General features: G+C 47.9%; 1 protein-coding gene across 8 annotated transcripts in view; it reads right to left on the bottom strand.

Moving 5' to 3' along the window:
- Positions 1-22,949, bottom strand: part of IKZF1 (IKAROS family zinc finger 1) — a 97,844-nt gene that overhangs the window by 6,131 nt on the left and 68,764 nt on the right. For 4 of the 8 annotated variants that reach the window (XM_078059918.1, XM_078059924.1, XM_078059916.1 and 1 more), the window contains 4 exons: positions 21,702-21,962; positions 16,092-16,259; positions 11,661-11,786; positions 7,094-7,228 (listed from right to left, as the gene is read on the bottom strand). In XM_078059918.1, coding sequence (XP_077916044.1) covers positions 7,094-7,228; positions 11,661-11,786; positions 16,092-16,259; positions 21,702-21,962 — 690 coding nt within the window. The remainder of the gene's footprint in view (positions 1-7,093; positions 7,229-11,660; positions 11,787-16,091; positions 16,260-21,701; positions 21,963-22,949) is intronic. The other 4 variants (XM_078059919.1, XM_078059922.1, XM_078059920.1 and 1 more) reach the window with 4 other exon arrangements.

Here is a 22,949-nt window from a genome sequence, read left to right as displayed (position 1 = left end):
TCTCCCTTAAAAGTTCAAAGAAGTAATTCAATAGCATTACTAACACCACATAGTTTTCCTCATTTTTGTGTTGAGGTGCTAAATATCTTTTTTGCTCTAACCCCAGAACAGAAGGTTTGTAGGGACCCTGGTAGGGACAAGATGAGGCACAGATACTGAGGCTGATTTAGGTATGTATCAAAGTGTTTATAGCCCCACCAAAAATGGTGCTTTCCCATCTCATCATCCTGCTTCTTCTCAAAGTCATGATTCTCTGGTTTTCCAAGCAACCATTAAAATCCATTGTTTTTAAAACTTGGTCTCAACAACAAATGGACAGAAGAAAAAATCCATATATTGCAGATTACTGTGGCATATTGAAACTACCCACAGAATTTCCCTTCCCTAATACTCCACAAACTGAGAAAAAAAAAACCCACACCATTCACTTTGGCAATCAACTAAATAAAAGAACGCATTCTAATGAAATAGTTAAAAAAAAAAAAAAATCAAGGACCAAGGAAAGACAATTCTGTCCTAAGACATACAGAAAAGGGTGTCTGCTGATCTGACTTCTAAAAAACCTTAAGTATGAGTCAACAAAATCCTCAGCATTCTCCCTAATATCCTCATATCTGTAGAGAACCATTTCAAATAAGCATCTTCTTCCACTTCTGACCAAAAAGCAGTGAAAACCTCTGCTAGCAAGAACCAGGTGGCACTGGACAGGTGAGCAGTGAAGTGGGCTCTCCTGACAGGAGTCGGGTCCTCTATGGGGGGGGGGCAGCCTGAAGCCCCTGGTGTCCCCCTGTGGGGCTGGGAAGCACTCTCTAACCAGGTACAGTGATAACTGGTTTAGGACATTTAAACAAATCTCAGGATGGGAGAGAGAGCAAAGAGAAAGTCTTTTAACAAAGACTGCACTTTGCCTCACCTGAACTACCCCCTCCACCCCATCCTTGGCATTCTTTCAGGATTTAGAAAAGTCGATAGCTCTCACAGGGAAAAAAAAAAAAAGTCTCACATACAGTGGGAAGAATGTCAAAACGTCAATCAGGCTATATCAGCCCAAGTAGAATAGCAAGATGAAAAGAAATGTCATGATTATGGTGAAAATATTTTCTAGCAATACAAGGGAGGAAAGGAAGTAAAACAGACCAATGAGCCCATCCTAGGAAAAAAGCTTAACTCAAGGAATAGAGAAAATATCTCATAATTACTTTGTGACATGGACTCCATAAAAAAAAGTACTGAAAGATAGCATGGTAAAACAACAGAATGCGATGAGAGAAGATGTCAGATCTCAGGAAACAAAATGAGGTCCCAAACAGTTTTATTACAGAATGAATCCATGGATTTAGAAGCATTGAGTAATAGAACATAAGCTACTAAAAATGAAATGATTGACATAGAGGAAAAACACAAGATAATAAGTGTGAATGAATGTGAAAAAAGACAAAAAAATTAACTTAAGGAAATGCTAACAGATATGGAAGACAAACTATCCAACACAAGGACAACTGGTATCCCTGACAGAGATCACAAAGATGGAACCAAAGATGTCTCTATAAGGAAGAGAATTTCTCAGAAATAGAGAGGAAAAAAAGGGATTCCCCAAATTAAAATGGCAGGAAATTTTTATTCAGAATACAAAATACCAAGACACATCCTGTGAGGCTATTTAACTCTAAGGTTACAGAAAGAACTCTTCAAGCATTCAGGAAGAAAATGGAAATCACCTTGCAGAAAAAAATATCAGATTGGCCTTAGACATCTGCATGGCAACATTCAACAAGCAATGCCATCATGGCACCACACACTCTGTCAAGATAGAAAGGCAACAGGTAGACATCCTTGAACACAAAACAACCGTGGAACTAGAACACCTATAGCACCTTTTTTTTTTTTTTCTTTAAGAATTTCTTTATTTGTTAGAGAGAGTGAGAGAGCACAAGCAGGGGGAGTGGCAGAGGGAGAAGCAGGCTCCTCGCTGAGTGCAGAGCCCAACACGGGGCTCGATCCCAGGACCCTGAGATCATAACCTGAGCCAAAGGAAGATGCTTAACTGACTGAGCCACCCAGAGGCCCCCTATAGCACCTTTAATGTTAAGTCCAATCAGTTAAGAGAATAATCAAAATAAATAGAAATAGCAGTAAAAGGACTGAGTCTGAGCCTTGAATCTACTTAAATATAGAGTTAACAATAAGTAGCTAGATTTCTGGGAGAATTAAGATTATGAAATAGAATGTGAATATTAGGAAGCAGGACGATGTAAAAATAATATAACGGAAGACAGGGGAATAAAATCATGTCCTTATTTCCCAAAGCTACAAGTCAGTAGATACTGCCTAAATGGAAACAAATGGATTAAAACATTGATTTGAAGGTCTTCATGTTTTAAATAATGCAGTACATCTTTCTAATCTTAGAAAAATCCTTTAAAAATAATATCTTTTTGTGAGAAAATATTTACTTGAAGATCAGCCATGCCTCCAGTTTTACTTGTTTTTTTGTTCACCTCTTAAATTTAAGACAGCTATAAAAGTGATACTTTCATTTTGAAATAGCATCTGTAATATGATAGAATCTTTACAGAAGTATTTATTTCACACCTGTCTGTCAATCCACCTGTTCATCATACTAGCCCCTCACATACGTATATATGGATAGAAAGATACTTAGAATAATGCTCAGCTACTCTTAATATTGGCAATTTCTGGATGTTGGGGTTTTTGGGTAATTCTAAAACAATCATCTTTCCATTAAAATTCCTTATATTAACCATGTGTCATTTTAATAATGCAACAGAGTAGTGTTTTTCTTTTAAAAAAAAAGAAACTACACCAAGATAATTATAATGGATAGCAGGAATATTAATCATTGTTATTTTCTCCTTTCTCCTCTTTTGTATTTAAAAAGCTTTCTCAGGGCACTTGGGTGGCTCAGTCGGTTAAGCATCCAACTCTTGATTTCAGTGCAGGTCATGATCTCAGGGTTGTGAGATCGAGCCCCACATCCAGCTCTGTGCTCAGTGTGGAGTCTGCTTGAGATTCTCTCTCCCCCTCTCCCTCTGCCCCTCCCCTTCTCTCTCTCTAACAACAACAACAACAAGAAACAACACTTTCTCCCCGCAATTGCCCAGCAGACTAAGAACAATGAGTAATGTTGCTATGTAACATTATTATCCCCTTTCTGTTGGGCTTCACTGATCCTGTTGACCTCTATCTGATGATCTCGAGGATGAGATCTTTGATGACATAATTGGTGAGGAATGTTGCTGGCAGAATCAATACTTACTTACAGTCATGCCAACGTGCAAGGTAAAAATTTTAATCATAGACCATGTATCAATTAAGCAAAATTATAGGCCATTCTGAGTAATATACCACAGGAAAATAATGTCACCTTTCATTTTTAAGGTGCTTTCTCAAGTTGAGAGCAGTGCCACACCCATTCTCCCTTTTGATCTTCAGAATAGCCCTGGGAAGGATGCAGGGCAGGAGGCATCACACCCATTTCACAGATGGGGACACTGAGTCCAGTGACGTGCTCAAGGTCACCAGCCAATCATAGCTGGAGCTGGACCTGAACTCAGGTCTCTTGAATGCAGACCTGGAGCTCTTTCAACGGCTCCACCTGTGTGTATGATCATGTTTGATAACAGTTGCATTCCTACACACTTTCTGAATTTATATATAGGATAAAGTCAGCATCTAGAAGTTAAGAGGGACCTTAAGAGATCCATCTTTTCCCCTTCTTTCCTTCCGTCCTTCCTTCCTTCTTTCCTTCCTTCCTTCCCTCCTTCTTTCTTTCTTTCCACCCTCCCTTCCTTCCTTTTTTTTTTTATTTTTTTATTTTAACGATGGAGAAGCTGTGACAAGTCAGGAGTGGTTGACTGAAATCCCATCACATTGAAGTGAGGACAAGCTAGGCATTTGGGGGTAGAAAGAGGCGTTGTTTTAGAAATAACTTATCAATCACCAAACTCTTGGGAAAACACCTAACAGAATACACAGCTGTTCCTGAGCCCTTTGTTCCAATCTCCATGCCGCTGTCCTCATCCTACTGTACCCATCACACTTCTCCTGTGCCCCCCTCTCCCCCGGGGACTTCTTTCTAACCTTGGCTTGGCTTGATTAGACGTGTGGTGTTTTGTTTTGTTTTGTTTTGTTTGTTTGTTTAAACACAGAAGCATCTAAATCTGAAGACAATACCTAACTCGTGGCCTCCTCCCAGGTGGCTACAGGAGAGGTTCACAGGTAGTCTCATTTGGTTGGAAGCCTCCAAAAGCTAATATGGGCTGCAAAGTTTCATTGAAAAAAGTCCTCAGCAGGACTTGTCCAATTTCCCAACGTGAAAGAGAAGTTGTGCCCAGCTTCCCAAAATCAGTGACCACTAATAACCTCGGCACACTTGCTATTGGGTCTTTGCTCCATCTCCCCTCCTGGTTACCCGGCAACTGTCCTCTGCGTCACCTGCCACCTGCTGACCACTGCCCACTGCGCACCGCACCTTGGCCACTGCGCCCCGAGCCCCGCCCACTGTGCACCGCACCCCGCCCACTGTGCCCTGAGCCCGCCCACTGTGCACCGCACCTTGGCCACTGCGCCCCGAGCCCCGCCCACTGTGCACCGCACCCCGCCCACTGTGCCCTGAGCCCCGCCCACTGTGCACCGCACCTTGGCCACTGCGCCCCGAGCCCCGCCCACTGTGCACCGCACCCCGCCCACTGTGCCCTGAGCCCCGCCCACTGTGCACCGCACCTTGGCCACTGCGCCCCGAGCCCCGCCCACTGTGCACCGCACCCCGCCCACTGTGCCCTGAGCCCCGCCCACTGCACACCGCACCTTGGCCACTGCGCCCCGAGCCCCGCCCACTGTGCCCTGAGCCCCGCCCGCTGTGCCCTGAGCCCCGCCCACTGTGCACCGCACCCCGCCCACTGTGCCCTGAGCCCGCCCACTGTGCACCGCACCCCACCCACTGCGCCCCGAGCCCCGCCCTCTGCGCACCGCCTGTGAGCGCTGTGTTCTCACCTAGACCACTGCGACTTGAAATCCCATCCCAACAGCCTATTCTGTGCTCAGGACCTTGTTCCCACTCTGCTCAGGAAATGCAGGGTCTCCCTCATTCCCACAGTCTAAGAGCGCACATTTATGTGGGTGACTCCCCACAGGGCGTCTCCAGCCAGTGGCTTGCAAAAGTGTTTTAAACTGGATCCTTCTTTCCCCCAACTCTCCCACCCCAGGCTGTGGCTAGCTTCTCAAATCTAATCAAATGGAGGCGTAAGTGCAAGACGGAGGCTGGAGCCCCAAGAACTTGGCCTCTCCTTGGTCCTCCCCCCTTCCTGCTGTCCCATCTGTCCTCTGGAACCCCAGGCCCCATTAACCATTAGCACCATTCTAGACCCACGCTCTCCCAACACACATTTTCCAGGCTCCCATGTGGCCTCTATACCGGAAAGCCCTTGAAGATGAGCAGATCAAAACCAGAACTCTATCTTTTTCCAGAAACTGGCTTTACCATTTCTGTAAATGGCATCCTCCTCTCCACCACCACCTAACTCACGGCTTCCACCCCCCAGTCCCTGCCCTGACCCCCACGCCCGTCACCAAACCCCTCTGCTCTCTGCTCCGTTTCCTCCTCCTTCCCCGCCACCACTGGCCCTCTCCTTTTCCAGTCAAATTCTGGTACCTGTGGTCTGGTTTTTTAACAGGTGGCTCCCATCAAAAATATGCCAGTGCTTTTTCCTGCCTCCTGAGGTAAGGAGACATTTCCCACCTTGGCATTCAAAGGCCATTGATTCTGTGGCTAGAGCTTACTGGGACTTAACTTTTCTTGCTTCCCTGAGGGCACATGAATTAGCCTGGAACACTCCCTGCTCCGAGGTCAGGTCCCACATGTCTCCTCCCCGCCCCATCCCCTACAACAGGCGTCACCATTTCCCTGTACTTTTATGTCTGTTTAGAATCCTGTCCCTTTCTTCCACTATTAATAATGTGCTGAAATCCTAGTCCCCTGTCAAGGTCACTATCAGCTTCATGAAACTTTCACTAATCATCATCTTTCCTGACCATGACCCTCCCCCACGGTCCTCTCTTCTGACAATGACCCTCCCCCATGGTCCTCTCTTCTGACAATGACCCTCCCCCATGGTCCTCTTTCCTGACCATGACCCTCCCCCGTGGTCCTCTTTCCTGCACATGACCTTTCCCCCAGTGTTCTCTTTCCACGTTATCCTATTGATAATAGTTGACCTTTACACTAAGGGTTTCTAAACGTTCTCACATCCTTGATGTTAATTTATGTTCACAGAGCCCTGTGAGGTACATAAAGAATGGAACCAAGTCTTGGAGAGGTCAAGTAATGTCACCCAGGTAGATAGCATTAACACGTGGCTGTGTGCTGACACCCTCAGGTTGGGACCCAAGCCCAGGGCATTTCCACTCTTACACTGAGCTAACTAGGTATCATTCTTCCTGCACTTGCAGTGTGTGGCCTGATGAGGGCTGCTGGTGTATCTGTCTACCATCTACACTGGACCGCGAGCTCCTAGAGGAAAGGGCCACCTTGCTCTTCCCTTTATCCCTCAAAGCACCTGGCACGGGCAGAGATTCCATGGTGAGCACAGCGATCGTGGCTGTGCTCCCTCTTCCCTGGGTACTTCTCAGGGGCCAGTTGCTGTGCGATTCAAGGTAGCTCATGCAGGGGGCATTATGAACTTCTGAGCATCTGCAGCTCAGCAGGGGTGCTCAGGCAGCAGGTGAATCGGCTGTGTGGGGATCTCCCCCAGCCAGGCTGGGCCCATGTTCTCGGCCCTGAGCACACTGACCTGGCCACCCCTGGAAGCACACAGGTGTCCACAGGCAGATCTCCTGGGTGCCCAGGACTCTGTAAGCCCACATCTAGGAAAAATTGCCCGGATAAGACTTCTTATGTGCAAGAAGTCTATTAGAACAAAATCCAAAATATTTAAGACATGGTAAGCCTGCCGATGTTTGCTTTTTAAAAAAAATGAGATGCTTTTTCTTTCTCCTACTCTCAGCTAATGGCCACCCGAGTCTAAAGCACCCGCGTAGTTGTTTTTTTAAGAGACAGCAAACATTGGACTCTTACCAACAAATTTCTGAGGCATAGAGCTCTTACGTTTGGCGACGTTACTTGCTAGTCTGTCCAGCACGAGGGATCTCTCTGATCCTATCTTGCACAGATCTTCTGCCATCCCACTCTGATTAGCTTCTTCTTTAATGACTAAAGTCAAAGACAGTTAGAGAGGCCAGTTTAGAAACACTTACAGTTGAAAGAATTTGGTCGCGTCCCGCGCTAAATTTGACATTTGTTAAGCGCCTACGAGAGCCAGGCCCTTCGTAGGAGGGATGATGATGATGATGACGATGATGATGGTGATGATGATGATTTCTAATCTCCCCGGCAACTCTGCCAGGCAGACAGAGTCTGCCCACAGCCACCTGCTAATGACACCTGGGGACCGCACGTTATCTCCCACAACCAAAGAAAACAAGCACTGTCACCAGAAGCTGAATGTGATTAAGCACTTGTGTCCCTCTGATGAGTCCTCCTAACTTTTCAAGGGCTCCCAAATCCACTACTCATCAGCTGGCTGAGAATCCAAGAATTGTCAGAGCTGGAAATGATCTAAGGGTCCGATGCCATCGGCTGGCACCGTGAAGTGAGATGCAGAAATGCGACAGAGAATCCTGACAACACGGGGGTGGGGGGAAGAATCCAGAGCCCCTGATCCCCGAACACACAGCAAACTCTGGAAAATCAACACCTTCTAACTGCAGAACACCTAGACCCTGCGGGGTAAGTGTTGACGTAGGGAGTATTTCTAGCCCTGTCTTTCTCTACATTGTTTCTTTCCATAATTGAAGAGACAACTTTGTATCCTGTGGAGTCCATCCATATTCTAGTTTTTATGTTGGATGCTTGGAAATAGAACTCTTTCATGTGCCTGCAATTTATCCTAATGTACGAGGAGCTGAAAATGTCAATTATATGCCAAATAGCTATTCAATCTTTCCAGCACCATTTCTGAATGGTCCACCTCAATCCCACTGCCGTATACCTCCTCCTGCTTTCTCAGATACGACACGCTGATTTAGCACAGGACCTGTAGGCTTATCCACTCCTATTCTCGATTTCTGTCTATTCTTCAAAGAGCTCCACATTAGCTGCATGTGAATACAGCACTAGACATTACTCTTCCTTTTTGAAAATGCCAATCCCCTCCTCTGTTCTTCTAGATATGTGTCACGATATTCCAATATGATTTACAGACACATTTTATGTGAAAACCATGCCTTGATTCGGGAAGACACATGCCTGCAGTGTCTGGCCCTCCCCCTCTCCACCTCCCACCTTTGCTTTCTGGCCCCAGCACGGTGAGACAGCTGTCCTCATTATGTCCTGAGCATTGCCTGCAAAGATGATTTCTAAGTGTTTCAGGTCTTCATTGCATAATATTATGAAGACCATTTTGGAAACATATATTTCAAATTGGTTATTATCGCTGGTATATGCAGTTTTTTAACATTGGAAATGTGTGTTTGCTATTTGATGGGCAAACATAATAATCTACACCCTGATTTAGATGAAGGCTACATACAAAACCCACACAGCCCAATTCCAGTGGTTGTACATTTGACCTATCAAGCTCATATGCTTCCTCACATGTCCCTGCTTCTCTGCCAAGCCCCACCCAGGACCCCTGCAGCACTTCAAGTGGGGTTACGTCCCCAACAGGCCACAGGGCTTCCTGAGAGCAGAGATGCTCAGAGTCATCACAGTGAGGGACAAAGGAGTCCAAAGCTCCCAGGTCAGTGGCTACTCCTTCTTCGATACATTTTCCCCTAAGAGCTTGTAACACGATTTGTGTACCTGATGGATCATCTTCCAAATGCTCAAGAGAAACTTACTTTTTCCATGAGGGAAATTACAACAGAGGACCAACAAGCCTTTAACTAAATAAAGTTATATTCAGAAAAATTAAACTTTCCCACATCCTAGCTAAGCTAGGCTTTGTTTTTACAGAATCCCAAAGAATGGCCCCAACCTATGGGGATTGAAGAGCGGGGAGGCTGTCTGGGTGTCCATCTGAGCACCGAAGGGGCTGGTCTCGGGCGCCGTGGGAAGGACAGGGCACAAGAAGGCACAGGTTCGGCCAGACCTAGCACAGCAAAGCTAAGTGAGCAAGGACCAGCGGCCACCCCTACCCACACCCCAGCAGCCCACTGCCTGCCCTCTGAATCCCAGATGTCAGCTTGTAGGACTAGCACTGAAGTGCTTTTATGGATTCCCTCCACACCCCGAGTTCCTTCACTGCACACAGGAAACCTTCTTTATCTCCTGAACACAGGAACATAAGGACACATCACTGTGGTATTCCTAATGATCTGATCACCGAAGGGAACAAATTAGCATTTCAACACGGAGGTGATTCTGGCAAGAGGGTAAGATATATCACGGACATATAAGCTCACGGACATAGACAGCCAACAGAGGAGACCAGTCAGGTGTCAAAACTTCAGTGACTGACATTTGTATGTTCACATGAGTGCGTGATGCATGTCGACGCTCCCTAAGGCTCTCTCCTCTTTCTCCCAGAGCCTTTCTGCGAGGTTGGCCAGGCCAGAATTATCACTCCTACTTGAGAGCCCAGGGTTGCATTCACAAACAGATTCAGAGATGCAACCTGAACCCAGGTCTCAGGGACACAAAAGCTGCTCTCCCCTGGATCAGCCTGGGCTGACTTCCTAACGCGTTCCTTCAGTAACAAAATGGCAGAGAAAACCAATGTGCTCTGTCTGTGTCTCTTGTTCATTTTGTCTTAGAAATTCCATGTGTATGGTTTTAAAGGAAATTCAGATCACTGTGCTCAAAGAGGGCTCAGTATTGTAGATAATAAATTGCAGCAAATATCTGTTGGGTAGATAAATGGCTTATTTAAACATGGATCAGTCCATTTTGGAAATTTATATTTCAAATTCGTTCTTATAGCTGGTATATGCAATTTTTCAACATTGGAAATATCTGTTTTTCATTAAATGCGCAAACATAAAAGCTCACGCCCTGATTTATATGAAGGATACACACAATATCCATAAAAACCTAATCCCACTGGTCGTATGTTTGACCTATTGAGCTAATACGCTTCCTCACATGTCCCTCCTCCTCGGCAAAGCAGGGCATAGTGGCGCTTACTTCCAAGATCCATTAATTTATTTTTGGCAGGAAAACACAATGTCTGAATGTTTAGATTTTATTCTAAAGGAGCATCATCCTCCTCTCATCCTTTAGACACCACCTTGGGGTTTGGCCACAAATTGATGACTATTACATTGTTACTACTGTTTTACTACTTAATTTCCTCTCTTCTAGTAACCCTCAATACCTTTCCATTCTAGAAACAGACCTCAGACTTTGGAGAAGGCTAACTGAAAATGTAATGGGATCTCCTGATTTTATAGGTGAGAAGAGTAAGGCCCAGGGAGATCAACAGTCAGCCCCTAGATCAACAGCTGATGGGTGGGGAAGGCAGCCCTAGAACCAGGGAGCTCTGGCCATGTAACACGCTGCCCGTGGGTGCCAAAACCATTCGATTCTTAGAACGCCTTTCTGACCATTTGTCTCTCCTGCTCTCACCTGTCCTTAATCTGAGTGCTCTTGAACTTACTCGGTGCCGCTCAACCATACGCTTAACCAAAAATGGTTAAGATCCTAAGTTGTCTGCTCTGTGCATTTCACCCTAATAAAAATCCAGTAAGTGACCACATAAAATTTAAAATGATAAAAGTGATCTTCATGTTCCCTGGTCGATTTCCTTTATGAGCCATTCATTCAACTCAGGGAGCTGAATGAGGTTTTAGAAAATTTTCAACTCTTAATTTAACTTCTGCTCCTGGGTCCAATGATGAGCTTTCCCTTGGTGGCACCAAGCAAGCAGTGTTTTGGAAGAGGTTAGCTTCAGTTGATCTATTCATAAATTTATTATGTCTTAAAAAGTTAGAAAGGTGCCTTTTATCCCACCACCGTCCCTCTGAGTAAATTCAGCCTCCTGCAAATTCAGCCATCTGTTTACATCCTTCACTTTACATTATCTAAGATCAGAGTCAAACGCTGCCTCGTGATGGGATGCTGCTAGCGCCAAGGCTCATGAGAAAAAAAGCAGCCTTTCCTCGGAATCTGTGACAGCCGCAATCCTCCGGACTGTCAGGGTTTTCCAAGGAGCTCACCTGTTCCAGGCAGGTGCCAAAGCCTGAAAGCTTTTATTCGATCAACTTCATGAAAAAAATAGTTTTTCGAACAAGACTTCACATCTTATTTTGATTACTAAGCACAAAGAAGCAATCGATACTCCAAATTTTTTTTAAAAATTACCAAAAACCAAGGAAACCCCCCAAAATTTCAGGGGTCACTATTGTCTTAGATGCTTCCCCAGCTTTCAAGAGGGAGGGGTTCAAGGTCAGGCTCTCTCTGGTGAGATGAGAGCTTCAAAAGTCGGGAAGCACAGTTAGCTCCGGGTGAAAACGTGCCGTGTTAGTGGCCAAAAACATCCGTCCGTCCCAGCGGTGTGGTGCGCACACCTGCGTGTTCTGCGTCCGGAGCTGTGTGCCCAGGGCCCTTCTTCCCCACGGGCTGGGAAGGGAATGCCAGCGCTTACCTGGGTACAGCGTGCCTGGAAGACCCATGCTTTGCAAGTAGTTGTGACAACGCTCTTTATGTTCCTCTAAAGAGCTTCGCTGTTTATAGCTTCGGCCACAATATCCACATTTGTGAGGTTTACCAACTGCAGAAAACACAATGGAGTTCAAGACCCCAATTAAATATTGGCCTTATGTGTAATGGGAATGCATGCAATACAATTATTATCAAAAATCCAAAAAAAAAAAAAAAATACCCCTCTACTCTTGAGAGCTAAAAGCCTTATGGACTCAGTCAAAATTGCTAAATTTAAAAATGTTAATGCCCACGGGTTTCTTTGATTGTACCAAGAACTCCTGTGAGTTTTGTTTCATCTTAATTTGCCCACAGTCCTAACTACCAAATTCTCTTGGACTTCAATCACTTCTTCAACTGGAGGAAGTGGGCCACTGCCGTGTGATCAGGTAGATGCCCAACAACTGGGCGGAGACGTGAGGAATGCATCTACACTGTGGGCCAGGTCTGGCATGACACTGGGGACAGATCCAAATGCAGCCAAAGTGGATTAAATTCCAGGATACTAAACTGGATAATTTGAGGTCTCTAAGAAACCACAGTGGATAGATATATATTAATGAAATGAGCATTCCTTTCCAAAATGTATTTCCTTATTCTAGTTTAGAGAAAGCTCTGCATTCTCCCCAAAAAGTTAAGGATGACGTGGTTTCGAGATCAGCCCTTACCAACAGAACTTACTATGAAGATGCAAGTGTTCTCCGTCTTCGCTGTCCAATGTGACAGCTACTGTGCTGTTCAATATGGCGGCCACCATTTGAAAGCTACTGAGCTTTCAAAGTATGGCCAGAGTCACCGAGGACTGAAGTTTTGATTTTGTTTAAGTTCAGTTGACTAGACTTACAATTTAAATACCATATATGGCTAGTGGCTACCCTATTAAGCAGTGTAGTTCTGTATGATGGGTTTGGTTCTTCCCGAACTTTATTGAGCGGTATTTTTGGGAAAGAAGATTAGCACAAACAAGTTCATATCATGCCTAAGCTTAAAGACTTTAATACACAGCAACTTAAGAGATGAAATAAGTAAAGTATCTTTATTTAAATGGCAAATATAAATTTCTATCCTCAGACCAGAATCTTCTCTGACTTCCTTCTCATGTTGTTAGATTTCACAGATTTGAATGCATGGTATAAAAATCAATACCATCCAAATAGGAATGCTTGGTAAAAAGGTTTAACCAAAGCTTGTACTGGTTCAGTCTCTTCCTTAGGTGAATAGAGGCAATGGTTTAAGAAGACTAAGACAAAAAACAAAATTTGACTTCTGGGACATTTAACAGAGGAAGAAAGGGATGGGTCTTTATCTGTAGAAAGTTATATCACTAATGTCAGGAAAGTAACACTGAAATATACAGTGTTGCCTAAAATTGCACATTTTATTGAGTGGTACCTTTAGAAATTAATAGGATATAGATAACCCGTCAATGTCCTTTCCTAGAAAAGCTATCACTTAAGCAAATTCATGTACATATGGCATGGTGTCTGAATATCCATTTTTCTAACTATATGATTGCTTTTAACTCTGGAACATAAGAAATATGTTCACAGTAAGAAACCAAACTAAAGTATACCTTGCATCACAGCCCAGTATTCTGAAGGAAAGAAAGACTCTGGCTCAGCTCTCAACTCCGAAAGAAAGCAGTGAGGAACAAAGGGGGATGTCTTCCCTACCTTGCCAGACCACTTGAGCCCTCCTCTTATCAGTATGGGACACATTCTATGCCTATATCACTACGAATGTGTTGGTCTTTGGCACCTCAGGCCACCACCAGTGGCCAGGGAAAGCTATGAGGCTGATCATGGCTTTCGTGGAATGCGGGGAGTGGCCCCATTTGGGTATTTTCTAAGAGTTGCGTGTCAATGGCACTCTTAGATGCCAGAATCACCAGCAGCCCTGGGTCAATGGTACAGTGTTAGCTACTTGCTCATCGCTGCATCCATAGCAGAGTCTACCACTCTTACATATAATTACTCAAGTCATTGGCCATGCTTGGAGCAGGATACCATCATCACACCTTGAAGGAAATAAGCAGGCATGGGGCCAGAATAACCAAAAGTACTGTATTAGATGTTCCAAACTTCATAATAGGTAGGAGAGCAAAGAGAGCGGCATCCCTTTGAGTTTTAAGGACCGATATGCAGGAGGGATTTCTGTTGCAAATCAGAGTCACTGGGGTTGACGATGACGTGGTTGGTGTCACCTAGGGATGAGGCTTTGTGTTTTCCACCTGCATGGAGTTGTGCTTCCTACCAACCCCGATGCAGTCCTGTTGTCAAGTGTGCTGATGTCCACTTGACCTGCATGAATGATATGTGTGAAGTTCCTTTGTCCCAGATCACCTGTTCGGCTCTGCACACCACTGGGATCGTGGTCATATCTGAAGCCTTGCATTTAGTTCCCCAGACACCTTCACTTCTAGGGGGCAACACACGTGCTCCTCATTACTGACACACTGTAAACACTGTAAGATGCTCATTGTCATCCTCCCGTGTTGGGGGAGCCATCTGCTCAACCTGTCCCCTGCAGCAAAACCCTCCCCAGCCGTCAGCATGGGCCCCTGTGGGGAAGGGGTAGCATTTGGGAGTCTCCTCCATGTTCACTACCAGGAAGGAGATCAGCATGGGCAGGAGATGGCTTGGCTGGACCCCGACAGGGTGCTGGCACTCCCAGGGCGCCCGCGACCACCCCCTAGCCTCCTCATGCAGGCACTGCTCCAGGAGAAAGACTATGTTCCCCATAACACTGGCTAAAATGCGGACCACGCCTCCTTCTGGGGTCACTACAGGATTACACATTCACGTGGAACTTTGCTGAAGGTAAACCTCAGAAACCCCCCTTTTGATGTGGACTCAAGCCCCTCCATCTATTGGAAGTCTCTCCTGAAGCCTCACATCCTACCCTGGAGACTGACTGTCCCCTCCCGGTGCTCCCACCGGCCCCTCAGACACTGTGTCAGCACACTGGTAACATGTTGGCGCTTGGCTGCTTCCCACCAGCCTCCTCCACAGAGGGAGGGGCCCCTGGGTGCTCCGTAAATGCTCAGTGACAAAGGAAGAGGCAAAGGGAGAGGTCACTAGAACCTCGCCACTAAGTACACTCATCACATTTGGGAAGGAGACAGTCTGATGCTAGGCACGCATTCCCAGGGACGCAGCATCCCTGCCCCTGGGGGACAGCGAGGCCCTGGGGATGTCGGGGGGCGGGGGGAGCTGGTCTGAAGTCTCTTCCTCCCCGGACAGCGCCCCGCTCCAGGGAAGTCGCTGACCAGCCGACGGTCTGGATGATGAGCTCTGGGAGGGCAGGGGTGAAGTATCCTTGCTGGACAGAGGGCCCCTCTCTGTTCCTCTGACCTGCAAGACCATGGGGCCCCTTGATGGGATAGCCAGGAAGATTCCTCAGGAGGCAGAGACTGAACCCAAAGGTGGATGTGTGCTTCGCAGGCTGGGAGTATTTTGGGAACTGTCAAGCGTTTGTGGTAATCATGCTCCGAGTCTCCGGATTATTCGACGTGCGTTTGCTAAAATCTGGTAAGAGCCCCAAAGTGGCCTGTCTGCTGAGGCCTGCCTGGATTCGGGCACGAGTTAGGCTGGGGCACAGAGAGGGGGGCGTGTCCCCGGGGGCACAGGCGTGTCGCCGGTCAGGACGGATGGCGGCAGGCCCTGCTCACCTTCTCTCTCAGCTTTGCAAAAAAACTACGCCAGCGCCAGCGACAGTGACCGCGCCGGGAGTCCCCTGCCTAAAGCAGTAATACTTGCGGCCTGACCATTAACGTGAGGAAATGCACCTGGGAATGTTCCGGGGGTTAGCAGCGCGCCGGGTGAAAGGAGAGCGGGAAGAATCCTGCAGAAGGGCCCCACTTACCTGAGGACCCCGGGAAGACGAGGTCTCCCTGGAACGAGTCTCTATAAAGCGGGACTTGTGCGTGCGCGTGTGTGTGCGTGCGCGCGTGTGTGTGCGCGCGTGTGTGTGCGCGCGTGTGTGTGCGTGCGTGTGCGCGCGCGCGTGTGTGTGCGTGCGTGTGTGTGTGCGTGTGTGTGTGTGCGTGCGTGTGTGTGCGCGCGTGTGTGTGCGTGCGCGTGTGTGTGCGCGCGCGTGTGTGTGCGCGTGTGTGTGTGCGCGCGTGTGTGTGTGCGCGCGCGCGCGCGTTCCCACCCACATCCTCTGCCCCGCGGGGGAGTCCGAACTGGGGGGCCAGGGCAGTGCTGCCACAGTCCCGGGCGGGTGTGTGGGGAGGCCCGATTGAGGGGGGCTGTGCTGGGGATCAGGCCCAGCCCTTGGGGCGGGTGGGGGGGGCTCCCGCGCATGCGCGCACACACAACACGCCCGCGCAAGCCGGGCCGGGGCGCCCGGCACCTGCGCCCGCAGGACCTACCGGAGTGCGTCCTCAGGTGGCCCGTGAGGGCGTCCCGCCGGCGGCACGCGTAGTTGCAAAGGTGGCACTTGAAGGGCTTCTCCCCGGAGTGCAGCTTGATGTGCCGGAGAAGGTTGCCCTTCTGCGTGAAGGAGGCCCCGCACTGGTTGCACTGGAAAGGCCGCTCCCCTGGGAGGAGGAGGAGAGGGATGGCTGAGAACAGAACCCGGCGCGGGGACAAGAGGAGGGCCCGGAGAGGAACTTGTTTCCCACGGGGCCCGGTGACTTCCACCGGCTGCAGGTTTGATAGAACATGAGGCTTTCAGACTAAACCTGCCAGCTCCTTAACGCTTCACTGGTTGGGTCAATTTGATCTGAAAATCTAATTTTTTTTCCCTAAATCAGAATGGCACATCACAATGCAAATTCAAACTCATTTAAATAAAGTGACTGCAACATTTTGTGATGAAGAGCCACTCTTCCTGATCAGCAGTTTTGGAATAAACCAATATCCAATTTTGCGTGTTGTGGCATTTGGTGGGGTTTTTAATGTGGCTTTTTTCAAAGGGTCTTTAAAATATGCCACTGAAGCAGCAAAATAAAAAGGAAACTCATTAAAAATGCATTTCAGGATCACAAGTTCATTTCAGCGTTACATTCTTATATTTAAATGAAAGGCACTTCATTATAACAGTTATAATAACTTCTTTTCATTTACATTTTTCCTGTATTTTGCCTTTCAATTTCTTCTCCATTACCTGTCTGTCCCTACGCAGGCAAATCAGGAAGGAGACAGACAGAAGAGAGTGTGAGGCTCAGAGAGAGAGAGAGAAGGAGAAAGATTGAATAAAATGAGAAGTTAAGGAACTGTGAAGGATGCTCCACATGGTCCAAAGAGAAGTCCCAGCTCCCCCGTGGTGGGGCGTCCCAGCCCGAGGCTCACGGAGCCTTCTGGCTTTTTCCTTCTCCCAAATCCTGAAACCACTAAAGCTATCATTGGCCTATCTCCACAGAAGATCGGTCGTGTTTTCAGTACAAATCATTTAAGAGAGGCGATGTAGCTGTTATTAGGAATTCTTTTAGGGGTGTTCTGGCTGGAGCGGTGGCTAAGAAGGCATGGGAGCCCTGGATGGGTGCAGCAGCGCCCGTCCCGTGTGTTCGGGATCCAACAAAGGGATGCACAGGCGTCTGTGAGAAAGAAATACGCCACTGAGCAGTCCCGGGTCTTGGACTCCAAATCAGTGACCGTTTTACTTAGCTCTCATGTAGAAAGGATGATACACTTGTCAGGTTTCAATAAACACTAAAGCTCTTTTGAGAACAATTGCTTTTTTTTTCCCTTTCTTTCTTTTTTTAAGAAGAGCTCTCTGTGCCCACAATAGCTGGTGTTGAGATACATGAAAACAAAAACAAAAACAAAAACAAAAACAACATACTTCCCGGTAACGGGTTTTTCTTAGGAAAAAAGAATGTGTGAAAATGTATATTTAACAATTTTCTCAATTGCTTAATGTGGTTTTGGTGAACAAGGCGGCACTTAGTAAAAGCAACTAGCAGAAGTGTGTCTGGGACTAGTCAAACCTCCACCGGCTTAAATGGAGAAGTTTACACTGGCCCCTGGATGCCGTGATTATCATCACTTTTATTTTTCAGTGGGCCGGACAGATGTGCTGCCATAAGGATAGAGTGATATTTAATTACAGGCCAGTTGGAAGGATCCTGATACCAACCAGGACGTATTCGGTATTGTCCCAAATCTGCATCTGGGTCGGACGTGGCTGGGCAAAGAGTCAGGCAGATGGGAAGGTGACAGCGACCCTGACCAGCCGGAGCTAAATCTCAAAGAGTCGGTGGCCGGGCGGCCCCCAGGACCATCCAGTAGCGAGAGATCATTATCTGTTAGAAACACTTCTGGGCCTTCATCACACACACGTGCGTGAATGTGCATATTTTAATTCCAAGTAGATGCAAGGGAAAAGAGAAGTAATTGGTCCCTGGGGGCAGGTGCAGGGAGATCAGCAGGGTGCGATGGATCTTGGCAGAGTGGACCTTCGGCTGGATGTTCCGGAAAGGTCGTCAGTTGGGAGAGCTCACGCCACCCAAAATGCATACAGGAAGGGTGGAGGACACGCCTGGTGACACAGGGGTGTTGTGGCGTGACCCAAAGCTAGCTAGCTCCAGGCTGACGAGGCGCTGGGGACCCAAAGGGCTGGGGCGGGGGGGGCGCAGGTCGGACCCTGCCTTGGAGCCACTGTCCGTGAAGAAGTAACAACAGCGGACCCAGGTGGGACCTCGCAGGCAAGCCATGCCCCCCACCCGCTCGACAGGGCGGGAAGGGAAGAAAGGCGGCCGTTGCTTCAAGAGTGAAATCTGTCTTCTAATTTGAGTCAACGGTTCTCGTGTATCTTGCTGTGCCTGGCATCTTAATCCTACTGGCAAGCTTTCCTGGAAATCTATTTGTTTCTGATTGTGCTGGCATGAATATGTAACACGGGACATGGAGACTCCCGAAGACGGCATTCTCCGAAGTGACAACCCGGGGCTCAGCTCAAGGTGGTTTCCCTCTGGAGGCGTTAGCAGGACAGGGGGCACGGGCCCGCTGCGGGACGACAGAACACAGCCCCCATTACCTGTGCTCTTCTGCTGAGGCTCAGCATCATCCGCTTGCCTCCTCTGGGTCCCTAGCTTGCTTCTTGTGGCTAAGTGACATCAAGCGCACCGAGGCTGGATTGCTTTTCCTTGGCGGGACGAAGGCTTTATCGTCATCACTAATTCAACATTAAGTTTTTACTCTCAGAGTCTACGGATGTCCCACTCGAGGGACTCTCCGTAAGAAGGTCTGAGCCCCTCTGAAGAACTTATTTGGGTACAAAACAGAGACTTCACGGGTGTCTCCGTCATAACATTTAAGAGGGGATATCAGAAGAAGGCAGATTACAGAATATATACCTGAGCTGCAAAAATGAACTCGGGCCCACTGCAACCGTACGTCGGAGCAGATTGTACTCTGATGCTGGTGATGATGGAACAGGGGGAGGCCCGAGACTGTCCAGAATAACCATAATTCAGACACTTTTCTTGATCTTGATAGTTCAAAGTCCCATCACTTAGGACGATACCGCTGCATATTTGCATAGCGGGGTTTCCCCCTGCATTGCGTGGCTGTTTCGTACCACTCTCCCCTGTGATTCTCACATCGACCCCGAGGTGTTGCTGGGGACGGCAGTGCTATTACACTTGAGTTAAAAAAAAGAAAAAGAAAAGAAACTGAGCGGCAAAACTCGGGACGGAAGTAGTGGGATCAATACACAGTTCCGAGTGGCGCCCACGGCCCCTTCCCCAGGTGGGGCTCTGGGCAGAGGCAAGGGGGCAGCCTGCCCCTGGGAGCTGCTGGGTACCAGCGAGGGAAACCCTGGTGTGATTTATATGGCCTTCGAGGTTGAGAAGAAACTGCTCTAGAAACACTGGAAATTCAGAGAACTCGGGGTGGGACTGATGGTCAGCAAAGCGTGCCTTTTCTAACATACTCCACTCAGATCCCAGAGAAATGGAAACCTCCCTAGTATCGTCTACCTACTCAATCCTCGTATGGCTTCACCTGCGACCCTACACATTTATGCGCGTGGGGACACATCAGGAAGACAATCCACGAGTTTACTGTTTCAGGGGTTGGTTGGTTTGTTTAATAAAAGCCAGGCCAGGAACCATAACATTGACAGACTGCATGTCCCTATTTCTGGAATAAACTTGTCCTGCAAGTGAAAGAATCAGCGTGTTGCTGTGTGCTTGGCACTTAGCCGCGATTTGTGGGGAGAAGTGGGCAGCAAACAGTGGGGGCTACTCTGCATATCTATACTTGGCAGGTTTATTCATTAAATGCAATTATTCTTTTTATCGGGGCAGGCAGTCATTGTGTTTTGACAATTTAGTATGCCAGAATTCGATTCATTTATCAAATATTTATTTAAGCTAATTTTCACAGTACAGTCAGGCTTTACATGAATTAGCAAGGAAAGTAATTCATTTGTGAGGTCTATTCCTCCATCAGGAATGTATTAACACGGGTCCCAGCGTCTTCTGTTAGGTGTCTATCACAAAGTAACTTACCTTCGCTTTAATTTCCAAGTCATTACAAAAGAGGAGAACCTGACTACTCTCACGCAAGCTTGACTTAGGGCTTGATGTGAGGGGTCTATTTCATGGGATAATTGGAAGATTAAGGGACGCATTAGGAAAAGCAAAGTTTGCCTAATTTTACAAGTTACGTTTTTATTGAAAACGCATGTTTACCGAAAGTAAACAGGTTTTTAGGATTCTCCCGATGCATTGCAAATGGAAGATATCATTTAGGAGACTGCCCCGAATCAGACATAAAAAATCACAACTCCACCGAGGCCTGCGTGTCCTGACAAGCTAGCTGTTTCGCTCAATGATTTTTCTGAATTCCTGCTTAATTTCTGATAATCACTGGATTTGTTTGGCCCTGGGTGAGAGTCACACGAGGCTGTGATTTTCAAGCCTTCTTCCTACTTCCCTAAGTTATCTGATAAAATCCTTTGTGCCTCCAGAGTAAACATTTCAGCTGGTTTTTTTTTTTTTTTAAATCCCCTTGCGGAGGGCGGTGGCAGATGCTGGTTCCGTGGTGACCCACCGACACCAGCCCCTAGCAGCCACGACTCGGGGTTCCTGCGTTTTACACTTAAACTTTCAGTGACAACTATAGGTGGTGACTTTATTGCATTTTGCACACCTTTAGGGCAAAAGAGTCAGGTTTCTCTTCAATTCGGAGGACACCTCCTGCGTACGGTTAACAGGTACTATGGGGCCCCATTCATGTCTCGAAGACTGTCGGGGGCCATTCGAGGTGATCCCACAGTCCTGCTGGGAAAGTATGGGGCTGATCCTTTGCCACGGCCGAGCACATGGAGGGGCAGAACTATTCCCCCCACCCCTGACGTGAGAACACCTCGTGAGCTTGGACGCAGCCCTGGGACGCTACGCGGTTCTCGCCCCTTCCTGTCTGGACACAGGCTACCTCCTTCTCTGAGGCTTCCAGAGCCTCCAACAGGCAGAGGCTCTGGTGGGAAATTCTGTGCCCGTGTGAGATGGAAACTACGCAGCCATCAGCAGTCTTGTTCTGAGGCTCACCTGTTGGCGGGGAAGCCGCCTGAAAACTGAGCTGGACTCAGTGACACACTGGATTTTACTGCTTTTCCACTGCTCACTCACGTTTCTAAAAACTGAGCTCTGGGAGGCTGGATTTCAAAAAGGCACATTTTACTCATGGTTTCTCAGGGGAAACCTGGAGGAGGAGTGCACGTCAGCGGATCGCTCTCTTTTGGTTTGGTTTCGTCTTGTGTTTGGCTGCACAGCGCCGCTCGTTAGTGGGTGGCGAGGCCCCGGGGCCCTTGGCAGGACTGGGGAGGCTGTGAACGGTCCCTGTCTGACGGCTTTAAGTCTAGGTTTGAACTGGTGCGTGTTTAGAAGTCCCTCTCGATGCTGATCGGCAAGAACAAGGCTACCCCCTGCTACGACCTGGAGCCAATGCTGCGAGCCAGGGTATTATTCTCATCCCGCTACACCCCGCGGACCTTTCCAGGCCACCAAAGGAGGAACTGCGCCAGGCCTTACCAGTGTGGCTTCTCTTGTGGACCATGAGCACATTGGGGCCGATGCAAATTATCCCACAGACATCACACTTTAGTTTGCCGTTAGGAAGTCGAATGCCTCCGGTTCCCGACAGAGCTCTGTTGCCTTGGCCACTGTGGGAGCCATTCATTTTCTCTCCCGCGGCATCAAGCACTCGTAAATCCTCCGCACATTCTTCCCCATTCAGCTCACAGGCACGCGCATTCTCTTCATCACTCTGAGCCTCTACTTTAACATTACTGGCTGAAAGACACAATATAGGGGCCACTCAGTGTCATCGCAAAAAAAAAAAAAAAAAAAACCACCAAAACGACACAGCAGCAAAAAGATAGCACATCGAAGCAGAGAAGGTTCTCAGCGGCTTGTACCACCGGGGACGGTGGCCCCGAGCTGGGCTCCGGCGGCAGGTGCCAGGGAGCCAAGCGGGGCTGGGCCGGCAGGTGAGTACCGACCACGTGTGGTGCCTCCCGCCTGGGGCAACATCCCTGCTAAGGGGTCATCAAGCCTGAAAAACTCCTCCTCCTCGTGAGGCGCCCTTTCCCTGTTTCATGGGTTAATACACACTGGGACAAAGCTCAGCAAAAGCACATGTTCCCGTTTCTGGCCACGGACTCCCGAAGGGTTTCCGCAGGAGTTCTGTTTGTTTGTTTCTTTGGTACAGGATCCTCCTAATTCCTTTTTAGTGCCTCAGGGTAACAGAGCCTGAGCCCTGGGGTGGAGCCACGATTTCCTACAGGGTCTCGAGCTGCTGAAGGGTGGATGCGCAGAGTTTGTGGAGGTGACAGATCTCGTTTAGCTTCTTGAGGGGCCGGCCCCACGCGTGAGGGCGAAGAGCTGATGTTAAGGAATACACCGGCTCCTGTTCGCTCTGCATTCCTGATTCTGCTAAAGTCACACTGAGGGCAGTTATTTCTGCCATTTGCATATTTTTGTTGGCAAAGAAAATCAGAGACATTCCGTGTGCATCGTTCTGAAACACAGCCTGGCGATGAACTGATGAGTCCCACCCCATAATCAGTAGGACAAACTACAACGACCCTGAAAGCTATCACTTCTATCATGGCCTCAGAGATTAAGAAGGGCGGGGAGGCGAATTTTGCCAAGTACAAGAAACAGTGACATAGATAGTAGTTCTGACTATGAAATCTCTGACCGACATTTTCAATCAGTGGGTCTCCAGGCTTTGCCCTTGGACCAGCAGCAGCATCGTCAACTGAGAACTTGTCAGAA

This window comes from Halichoerus grypus, chromosome 12 (genome assembly GCF_964656455.1).
Source record: "Halichoerus grypus chromosome 12, mHalGry1.hap1.1, whole genome shotgun sequence".
NCBI classification, from domain to species: domain Eukaryota; kingdom Metazoa; phylum Chordata; class Mammalia; order Carnivora; family Phocidae; genus Halichoerus; species Halichoerus grypus.
Note: the sequence above shows the minus strand (reverse complement) of the source record. Positions and strands in the feature narration are given on the sequence as shown.